Source organism: Haplochromis burtoni, unplaced genomic scaffold (assembly GCF_018398535.1).
Source record: "Haplochromis burtoni strain Fernald_Lab_line unplaced genomic scaffold, NCSU_Asbu1 Contig_114, whole genome shotgun sequence".
In the NCBI taxonomy this organism is placed as follows: domain Eukaryota; kingdom Metazoa; phylum Chordata; class Actinopteri; order Cichliformes; family Cichlidae; genus Haplochromis; species Haplochromis burtoni.
The window spans coordinates 755,905-767,321 of NW_024582475.1; the positions used below are offsets into that span (position 1 = coordinate 755,905).

The following is an 11,417-nucleotide window of genomic DNA, read 5'->3' on the forward strand; positions in this document are numbered from 1 at the left end:
AGAAAGTAAGAGGATGCCACTTTATGTCACTAATACAATTTGGAATAGTGTACTGCGTTAGGGCTGTTCGATATACCGATATGCATTGGATGACGATATAAAAACGTCTGTTTCATTTTATGCTATCGTTTGTTTCGTGGTGTCGCAAAATAAACTGTTTACGGCAATATTTTTTCATCCTTTTGATGGTCGCTGTAGTGGCTATATTAATTTCGTCTTTCTCTCTTTCTCTTATATTTAATATAACCACACTACTGACGGACAAGAGCCTGTTTTATGCGCTGTCGTTAGCAACAACGACGGTAACACTGTTGCGTGTCCGGTTGTTTATGTTCCACATAAACCTTTCACAATAAAGCTCAAGATCCTGTTAAAACTTTTCAAAATAAACTGAATCACTTAAAGAGCAGATTATTACGGATGAGAAGTAAAAAAAAAACCCGCCAGGTGCTAAAAAATAAACCTTAGACTCAAACGTTAGAACAAGCTTTTCCCCGCAGCACGCCGTGTAATAAATACTCACAAAGAAAACAGCGGCTGTTACAACTTATTTCTAAAAATGTATAGTTTCATGCATCGGTTAAAACACTCGACTCCAGGTACACGACGCGCAGCTGGAAACACTTCACGCAAGTCGAGCTGCCCGAGATTCACAGAATTAACAGAAAATGTTACATTTTTGCGATTTATATCGTTATCGGACGATAGATGTCTTATATCAGGATATGAGATTTTGAGCATATCGCACAGCCCTATACTGTGTGCATTGCAGCGAAGGTAAACCTGTTGTCTAGTACTTCAAACTGGCATTTTAATTTGACATGCTGATGAGAAGTGCCACAGGCTGTGCGACTGCCACTGACCTAAACTACATCATGGCGGCATCTACTGACCTACTTTTTGAGTCTGTTGATTTATCCCGGCACAGCCACACCAGTTTAAAGCACATTTATAGTGTATATAAATGTGTATATAATAGAAATTCGAATTATTAATGAATTGCTTGCTCGCTTTTCTGTGAGTTAAAAGCACCAAAATAAAACAATATTGCATTAAACCTCACGCACTAACAATTTAACAACTGAGTGACTTGTGGATGTGATCAGTCTAAATGCTATGCTGTAATGTCCAACCATTATTAATCAAGTGTGGAGTCAGTCTAATCTAATCCCACTACATTTCTTAATTGAAAGAGAGCTCAACCTCACTTCATATCTGAAAGCAAATTAGAAATATGGTCAAGTGTTTGCCGATTAAAAATCCGCATTATATATAGCTTTAACAAATTGCCTGTCTGCCACATTCATCTGTATGGAAAAATTTGAGAAACTGTTCTTTCAGATTGCTGTAATAGCAGGGGTTTGGGAATGGTGGCTAGCTCATACATTTGTTCTACAGAAAGTAATCTAAACACAAGCCAGCCCCTAAAGAGGCTGTGATCACAGTGACAGGAGTGAGAGAAAACACAGGACCAATCTATTTCCCTTGTAAACACAGAACACAAAGGCTGGGTCACACCGACAGCATGGGGTGTGTTTTAGTTTCCACCTCCTACACACTCGTGCATCCAATATAGTTCAACAATCACACTCTCCAATGACTCTCAGAACCCTTACTTCCCACCCTCCAACTGAACATTTCCTGGGGAATTCCAACCAGGAATATATTCTTGATGACAGAGCAACTACAACAGCTGAGAGGAAAATCACTTCTCTAATGAACAGCAGGAGGCCTTGTCTTTAGCATTTGCTTGTTCTCGATGTTTTGTGGCTCAAAATAGTTACTCGTAAATGCATGACCTTGTTATTGTTCTCACAGAGCAGTTTCAGTGTTACTTACTGCGCCCCAGAACACAGAAATTGAACAAACACTGACTAAAAGCGTTTCATGAGAGAGTGTGGTGTATTTCATGAACACGTTTGAAACATGTAAATTAGCAAATTAGGCACTGAGCTGAAAGTGTGAACTACAGCTATGCTAGCAGAGATGTTGCTATAGCTTCCTATAATACAAAATCATTGCAGTAATGGCCTCCGAAGTAGTTGGCAATAAATGTGAAAAGCTACAATTTAAATAGTCCTTGGTTTTAATTGCCAGTGCTCAATAAAACTGAAATACTGAATATTATTTAATCTTAGAAGTGTTGAATCTCTATTTGTGTTCTGAGCTAAACTTTTCAAATCTCTTTTTGATGAAGCTTACAAACTCTGCTTTCATAACCTTGGGTCTTGTGAATAGCATCTAGTGTTTTGTTTGAAGCAGCAGTCAGTTGCCGCTGGCAGATGCATGCTGCATGTGAGCTTGTGACATTGGTGTTCCTGAGATCTAATTATATCTGTGTAATACTGTATTGTGGAGAAAGCGTACAGAACTCATTGTAGATGCTCAGGCAGGAGAAGGTCTCTTCTTTTAAACACAGGCAAGCCATGGGCCTATATTGTGAACAACAAGTGAAAAGAAAATCTTAAGAACTCGATCTGCAGATTGCAGATTTATGTAAGTTAGGAAGGTCTCTTCAAGCCATTTCTGAACAACTGCAGATTCCAAGGTATCCAAGTACAACCTTTTCAACTTTTCGTCTCCACTTTGCTAGAGTCTGGAAGAAGACCCAAACTTTCACCCTTGGATGAGAGGAAACTGGTTGGGGTGTTCAAGAACAACCCAGGAAATATGAAGGCTCTGGGTGCCCATGAACTAAAAGTGGCTGGACACCAAGATCACTGTCCACAGTGAAGTGAGTTTCACATCATTGACTGAGAGGGTATGAACCAAGACAGAAGTCTCTGCTACAAAACGGACACCTTCAAACTGACTAAAATATGCAGCTACCAACATGAACAAGCCAAGTTCCTTCTTGAAAAAGGTTTTATGGTCAGCTGAGACAAAGATTGAGATATTTGGCCATAATGACAAGAGGCACGGTAAAGTGAGGCTTTCAAATTTAAGAACACTGTATCAACTGTCAAGCATGATGGCGGTAACATCATGTTTTGGGGCTTTTTTGCTTCCAGTGGTACTGGTACATTGCAGTGGATGGAGTAATGAAGGAAGACTATCTTCAAATTCTTCAACTTCACCTCAAATCAATAGCTAGACTTGGACACAGCTGGGTGTTCCAACAGGACAATGATGCCAAACATGCACTGAAGCTGTTTTTTGGAATGGATAAAGCAGGCTAACAATAAGCTACTGGAATGGACTTCCCGAAGACTTTACCTCTACCCTGAAAATTTCTGGACTATGCTTGAAAGCCCGTTCAGTGCAAGGCACCCAAATCGCCTTCCCTCAAAGCAACAACTATACCAATGTCTCCACAATAAAAACTGATAATGTGTGGTGCCACACCTTATATTTGTTAAGTGTTGAGCCTGGAAATCAATGTATATATGAGATTTCTTAATAAAGCTTCAAATGTACTGACTCCAGCAGTTACATGTTTGCACTGAGGCGTCTTGCCCTTTTCATTAATTACATAATGGTGACATTATAAACTACATGAAATTTCCATAAACTCGCTTTTCGGTAATTCCACAGATCTGTCTAAATAAAGAGATCTTTATTCAATCTGTATATGCATTAACTTTTTTTGTTCTGTAATAAGATGTTCAAGATGTCTGACCTTATTATAGACAGCAAGATTATTATTTGACATTTTAAACTCTGGAAATCTTCGATGTTTGTCCTCATTGGTGCTGCTGAACCCAAACGCGCTTCAGCTTGAGATGGCTTGACATTCTCCTTCAGGATGTTTTTGTAGACAACAGAATTCATGGTTCCATTTACCACAGCAAGTCTTCCAGGTCCTGATGCAGTAAAACAGCACCAGACTATCAAACTAACACAAAAATATTTTACTGTTAGTATGATGCTCCTTTTCTGAAATGTTGTGTTACTTTTATGCCGGATGTAATGGGACAAACACCTTCCAAAAAGTTCAACTTTTGTCTTGTCAGTCCACACAGTATTTTCCCCAAAGTCTTGGGGATCATCAAGATGTTTTCTGCCAAAACTGAGGCAAACTTTTTGCTCAGCAGGGGTTTTCATCTTAGAACAGGCCGCGTTTGCCCAGTCTATTTCTTATGGTGGCATCATGAACACTGACCTTAACTGAGGCAAGTGAGGCCTGCAGTTCTTTGGATGTTGTTCTGGGGTCTTTTGTGACCTCTTGGATGAGTCGCCGCTGTGCTCTTGGGCTAATTTTGGTCAGCCAGCCACTCAGGGTTTATCACTGTGCCATGTTATTGCCATTTGTGGATATTGTCTCTCACTGTGGTTTGCTGGAGTCCCACTGCTTTAGAAATCACTTTATAACCTTTTCTAGACTGAGAGATCTTCACTTTGTTTGAATTCAGCTATCTGTGGGATACACCACAGATAGCAGTTTCAAAATACCTTTATTTAGAAACTGCATTTTGTGTTTACTTATGTTTTCTTTCTTAAATATTTAAATTTGTTTGGTGATCTGAGACATTTAAGTGTGACAAACATAGAAAGAAATATGACATGGGGAAGGGGGCAAACACTTTTCCACACCACTGTATGTGGATGAGCTGCTGGAGACCAGCACTACAAGGACTAAAGACCACAGGATCATCTGCATACATCATATGGTTCGCTAAAAGACTATCAACCTTGCACCAAGTTTAACGGGTTCTCGGCTTCTTTGACAAGCCATCAACATAAAGATTTAAAAGAATTGGGGATAAAATTCCTTTTTGTCTAACTCTACTGCAAGTTTAGAGAAAAATCCATATAAAAATCCAAGAAATTCAAACTTGTGCACCCAATTCTTGTTAAAGTCATTAAAGCTGTATGCTGTGCAGTTAACAGTTAAATGAAATCATTTAAAGCCCCAAATTACCATGAATATAAAGCTGTATATATGATGCTTATGCTTACACTTTAAAGTAAGACCAAGCGATACAAAGTCAGGAAGGCACACAAAATACCTTGTAAAATGCAAGAGTGTTTTGCATTAGTGGTGCTTTAAACACACTACAGAGGTACTCCTACACCATTTCTTGCTGGAAATGTGTGGTTGGTGGAAGCTTTTATCCCACACTCTCTAGTGCCTTACTGTACCATTTGGGAGTGCATTTTAAGGATGGGTACTCCCAGTTGGAATCAAAGCTCTAGCATGTCAGTGATGCCTTTAAGCCATCCAGAATCTCAGCTGTCGACATCATGCTGAGACAGCTTGACCTTTCTAGTCACATCACTCAGGTAAAACATGTCACTCCACTGTCTGAAACTCCCTGACGGCATCGGTATCCTTGAATTGACCATCAATATCCAGGATGCCTCTTGTGGTAAATGCACAGCTGTTGTATTATATACTTAAGAGGAAATGGACTTTAAAAACGACAACAACAACAACAAAAAACAGTTTTTCATTGCAGAGAAAAGAAGCTGTGCAAGTCTGCAGCTAACGTGGTTTGCTATACGAGTCAAACCAGTAAAAGCACATATGATCCATGTTACTCAATGTAAAACCATCTCGGGGATTTACAGTTTGGCACCTTCAGCCCAGAGTCACTGTGCTGAAGCAGCATTGACAGCCCTGTATCTGTGAAACACCCACATAGCCCATAGCTCAAAAAAGCTCTCTTCACAGTGCATCTGTATGAGGCAGAAGGGCTTCTAATGGTTAAGGAGACGTGTCCTTCATTCAGAAGTTATGCGTCTTCCCTGTTGGCATCATGGAGAAAATAAGGTGAACGTTCACTCTGAGGATTGGTAAAGGTATCAGACGAGGGAAAAGCACTAATCTTTCTTCTAAGATGAATTAATGATCAGATTTTTAAAACTGAGGCAAAGCACAACAGTCCCTGCAAGCGTTAACAGTCTTAACATACTGACCAGTATGTTTCATTAACCTACAGTAAGTCATTCACCAGTGGCTACATCCCTGCATGCGCACTACACATCGTCAATGTCAGCTTTGATGTTGAGCCGATCCAGATAACATTCAGGTCAAGTCCAAGTTACTGTACAAAACATTTTTTTGCAGAGCAGCGAGGATGCTGGAGCTGAGCAGCATTAGTTACCTATTTAGCCTACTTCTAAGGACGAAACTGGGGAAGCCTAGATATTTAAAATGCAACACCAACGCCAAACAAGTGGGTCAATCAAATACTGTTACCTCTTATCTGTCAATGTCAAAAGCAATCAGTTATACAGTAGGCGAAGAAATGGGCTAGATTTACCAGTCTTATTTTAACGCGCAAACGAATCGACAGATGTCAGGTCCAAAGAAGAGCAAAAGGAAATACCAGAGTGGAAAACATCACACTAATCAAGTGAAAAGGTCGTCTGCAGACTGCTCATGTGAAATGTTGCCAGCGCTTCTGCTGAGCCAACATCGAGCGGTCCGCCTCCCTGTAGTGAGATCATTTGGGAGGAACAGCACCTTGAAGAATAACGCCAGGATTTAAAAAGAAACTGGATAGAATCTCTTAAAAGGCAAAATCCTACCTGATGTCCCTCACTCGTCAGTGCATGCGAGCTGACTTGGATGTAGGCGAAGCGACACACACCGCAAGCGGGTCAGCTCAGCCTGACTGCCTCCCTCCTCCACGGCATCAAGCCCCTCCTCGTTTATCGTACAGTGGAGAAGGATGAGGGGGGGGAGAAGAAAAAAAGACCACAAATCTGTGCGCCGCAAAAAGGAAGCGGCGTCACACTCACGCACAGTGTCAGATAATATGTATCCCGATGAAGACAGATTTACAACCTTACCAGTGCGATGAGCAGATAAAATTAACCTGGCAATCATGCACAGGGATAGACGCACGGAAGATCTGAGAGACTGACCTCTCTTATTTTGAAAATGCTTTAATTTGTGCAGTGTAGAGCACCTGCCAAAAGCGTGTCTTCACACTAAGCGTTAATGGAAGCCTGGCATGGAGGTTTATGTTTAAAGTGGGGGCAACCTCCACAAGTCTTGCTATAACGTGCAGGAACATACATCCCACACAACATTGAAAAAGAGTATCTGTCTGTTTTTTCGTGATTAATTACACTTACACTAACCCAATAATCAAGCAGTCAAATTAAGATAAGGCATTAAGATATATTTTAGCGACAAAATGAGAATATTATTTAATGTATCAATATGGCCAGCACCTCCCCTATCGGTGGGTGCACTATTGTTTTCTAAACATATACTACCCCCTAATGGAGATATGGAAGCATTTATGGTCAGGAAATACAAGGACATGCTCATCTCTGAGAAAATAAGGGATGGACTCGGACAGAGTGAAAAGTATTGTCGGTATTTTGCAAAATAGGTATGGATGATTGGTATTCCAAAAAGACTATTAAAATATCACAGCGGGACCGATTATCCTAGTCTACAAAGCCCAATCAAAATGTGTTTGCTTTGTTTTTTCATTTTCTCACGCTATCCAATGTGAGCCTTCACTTCACAAAATAATACAATACTATAAAGGGTACAAGGTGTTCGAAAGGTACGTGTGAATTAGTGATGCGGCGTGAACATTTTGGCAAACATTTCTAAGTAGCGACTCTCGTTTAGGACACTTTCCAGGTACAGCGTTAGCTCTGACATCATCCTGTCATTTATTGCCTGGTAACACGCAGTAACCAAGTTACTCCACTTGAACTTTGTCGTGTTCAGAGTGGAGTTTTTTTCCACTTGGGTCTTTTCAGTATGAAGATGGTCAAACTGCCTTTGATGTAGTAGTACCAGGTAATTTAAAAAAAAAAGTAGAGAAAACTGATGTAGGTTTTCTTCTGCAGTGTTTGAGTTTAACTAATAGTTAAAGCTAACTTTTGTTGTGCTGTCCAAGAAAAATCAAATCTAAGTGTCAAACTGTCTCACCACAAGAGGGAAGCATTGACATAACATTGCATTGATATGTGAAGATCTAAAGAGCAATGTTCAGTATACCAATAAATGTTATCATTGGCCTTTGTTTAATTATGATATTGATATTTCAAGAGCCAGATTTGTAATAGGACCTTCTTCAGTATGTCAAACGTCATCTTTTATAGATAAATACTCTGTATATCTATAACATATTGATATAAATACAGTAGATCTGTATATAAAAGAATCAGGTTATGGGATTTTTTTATTTTTGGGGTCTTGAGCTCTCCAGATTGTATCTCTTTAACCAAGAAAAGTAATGTAAAGATAGAAGTTAGGTGAAAAAAAACTATTTTCCTGAGAGATTCTGAAGATCCTGTATTTTAATGCCATCGAAAATATTGTTGCAATTCTTGCAATCATTTTAAGAGTTACAGCAAGCATATTTAGCACATTCTTAATTTTTCCAATTTCACAGATGATTTCCTTCATAAAACTCCAGTCCCGTAGTGCGGAAAGCTATCTTTCTCTCAAATTTCAAATAAACATTCAAAGTACTCTCAAGACAGAAAATGTACTCGGCTCATTTATAAGGACATGTGTGTAATGAAGCAAACTGCATCAGGAATATTGGTGATGCAGTGATATGGCAGTAAATTACTTTTGCATCATTACATCACCAATATGCTCGATGCATATTGCCACATTACATAAAAGTATGACATTGATAAGAGTGCAAATATAAACAACCTCACCTGGTTCAAACAACAGAAATTTCCACCTTTATTTCATTAGAACACTCATCAGCATTATATTAAAAACCAGGTTGCTTATTTTTCTTAAACTCTTTAAACCAAACGATGTCTCCTAAAGTTAATACGCTAGGCAGTTTTGTGTCCTGAACTTTTGACAATGCAATTTAGACATCAATGGCAAGAGTTATTATTTAATTGTGTTCAGAACTCTTATCAAACAGATCACCATTTTTATGTTCTTAGAACAAGGTAAAGCCCACATTCTAATTTAATTTCCATGGAAAAACAAACATCTGATTTAGAAGTCTGTTTAACAACAGTTTGTTTAAAAACCAGCTGCTCACTTTCAAAGTACAGTAACACGCTTATCTTGCTAAACAGCACGGCAGCCACTACAGGCACACTGAGCTTTGTTGTGGTTCGGATATTTCCATGGGAACCAGCGGCTAAGGAGAGCAGGAGGATCCTGTTTGAGCTGGAGGCGTGTGTTAGATTTATTGGTTTCCTGCTACATTTAAACCGCCTGCGTCTCTCAAAGAGCCACAGATCTGCAGGACCTCCATCTGCTGTCAAGAGAGCCCTTACAACTTCTCTATCTTTCAGCACCTTACTGGAGCTTTTGTCCTTTTTTGGGATAATATTGTGGATTATCCATAGCCCCAGAATATAAGGTAAGAAAACCTTCCTGCCAAGTACTTGTTGGGGATATCCTGACTATTTGCGAATGCATTTGATTTCAAAACATAATTCAGCAACTTAAGTATTGTTTTATTTTATTTTTTCACAGAGTTTTGGATTTCTATCAGAGGACCCATGTGGATGGTGGAGAGGATCCGCATGTCAGTGGAGAGAACTAGCCTGCCTACCTTGACAGCAGAACTCAGCTATAAACTTGGTGACATCATGCTGGGAGAAAAGGCAGACAAATCCAAACGGATTTCTCTTTGTCCTAATATCATCACCCCTGACAACATCCCAGAATTCTGCATTCCCCCAACAATCCTGTCCTTGCAGGAGAAGAACACGGAGCAAAGTCGAGCAGCTCGCATTATGAAGGTGCCTCCATGTGGAGGACCCAGCCCTGAGACAGAGATGACGTTTCATGAGCCGTTCAACCAACACATTATTCAGGTAGAAAGTGTGGATGAGAGCCCCTACGATGGCTGCAGTGATGAAGAGAGCACCAATGCAGACCCTCAGAGCCAGGCTGCCTTATCGCTTCCACACTTAGCCAAAACCCAGACCAGCTATGGCTTTTGCACTTTACTAGAGAGCCCCCACACAAGAAGAAAGGAGTCAATTTTCCATTCTGATCCAGGCTCTTCTCCCCTGCTGCTGCCCAGAAGTCGATCCAGCATGTGTTCCAAACTCACCCCCTCCACCTCGCCCTCCTCCTCTCCTTCCTCCTTCAGCCTTAACAGCCTGACCTCCAGGCTTTCCCCAAGAGGCTACACCCTAAACTGGCAGACCACTCTAGACAGTGATACCACTTCCTCTACTGAATCCTCTCCTTTCAGCTCGCCGCTGCTGGCCAGGTGCCCTGCCAAGTCTTCCCTCTTCAAAGCGCTGAGCCATGAACTGCTGTTGTCAAGGAACATAAGGAAAGCAATGGTGTCTAGGAACAATTCCCTGTCCACAGATGAAGGCAGCTCCACCGACAACAGCCCCAATGTCATGAGGAGGGCATCAGAGGGGTTGGCTGAAGGGCTGCCCAGCAACTACAGCCTGGCACCACCCACCATTTTCCCCATGGACTTGATTCTGCATAGAGAGAGGGTCATGAAGGAAAAAATGGTGCCCATTGGAAAAGAGGGCAGTCTGAGACTCTCAGCAGAATACTGTCCAGATAACCGAAGACTGCGAGTTCGACTCATCAGTGCAGAGGGCCTTTATCCTCTGTCTGTAGACCCCAAGATTATCAACTGTAGTGTCAGCCTGTCTCTGATTCCCGGAAAAATCCAGAAGCAACGCAGCACTGTCATCAGAAAGAGCCGTAATCCGATCTTCAATGAGGATTTCTTCTTTGATGGTATCTCAGAGGAAGACCTCAGCCAGCGGTCCCTTCGCTTTAAAGTCGTGAACAAAATGTCCACTCTGAAAAGAGACTATCTGCTTGGTGATTGTGATTTGCCTCTTTCAAGCATTGTAACCTTATAAAGTGAAGTACTTTGGCAGTTTTTTTTAATGTACTGAATTATTTATTTAAATTTTTGTATTATAAAAGAAGATTTTGTAATAATTAAATTATGGAAAAAGTTGACTTTATCTGTCTCGAGTACATTTTTTGAGTACGTTTTAAATTTTAAATTTAGGACGAGTTACACCATGATATTACAAACTGAGCCTGGGACAGAGACATTTTTATTTCATAAAAAAGTCCAAATCACCAAGAAAAAGTTAAAAACAAAACACGCATTTAAAAATATCCCTTTACAGCCTGTCAGTGATTAATTTGTTAATGTGGCTGTACCATCCGCTGGAGTGAGATGGCTCCCATCTCCATTTCTCCTAAGCCTTTTGTCCTCTTCCTGACCTTTTCTGTGATCAAAAATATATATAAAACCCAGAAACCTCACATGGGCTTTTTTCCGTTTCACCTTTGAGTATGTATAATTTCAGCGGTGCACAAGAGAAGCTCTGTTTTCTTTTTTCACATGTAATTCAGCCACCTCCTGCCATATTTCATTATTATCTGCTGAAGATCAAAAGAGCACCAAATTGTAGTTAAAGAAAGTTTTTTTCTCATATTTCCTAAAAAAAACAGTCTTTCTTCACATACAAGTCAATCTATATCAAATAATAACCTGCTAATATCCTCTTTTATTTAGAAT

The 11,417-nt window shown here is 40.2% G+C and overlaps 2 protein-coding genes across 6 annotated transcripts in view; one reads left to right on the plus strand and one right to left on the minus strand.

Moving 5' to 3' along the window:
• tln2b (talin 2b) overlaps positions 1 to 6,763 on the minus strand; it is an 89,800-nt gene extending 83,037 nt beyond the window's left edge. For 3 of the 5 annotated variants that reach the window (XM_005928724.3, XM_005928722.3, XM_014335635.2), the window contains exon 1: positions 6,475 to 6,763. The gene's annotated coding sequence lies outside the window, so the exon portion shown is untranslated. The remainder of the gene's footprint in view (positions 1 to 6,474) is intronic. The other 2 variants (XM_014335636.2, XM_014335634.2) reach the window with 1 other exon arrangement.
• Positions 6,764 to 9,136: 2,373 nt separating this feature from the next.
• c2cd4a (C2 calcium dependent domain containing 4A) lies at positions 9,137 to 11,113 on the plus strand. Its single transcript, XM_005928726.2, has 2 exons — positions 9,137 to 9,257; positions 9,374 to 11,113. The coding sequence occupies exon 2, from the start codon at positions 9,400 to 9,402 to the stop codon at positions 10,741 to 10,743; it is 1,344 nt and encodes a 447-aa protein (XP_005928788.1). The 5' UTR covers positions 9,137 to 9,257; positions 9,374 to 9,399; the 3' UTR covers positions 10,744 to 11,113.
• The last annotated feature ends 304 nt before the right edge of the window (positions 11,114 to 11,417 follow it).

Coding starts and splice junctions, on each gene's coding strand:
- c2cd4a (XM_005928726.2), top strand. CDS start 9,400: ATGTGGATGGTGGAGAGGATCCGCATGTCAGTGGAGAGAACTAGCCTG.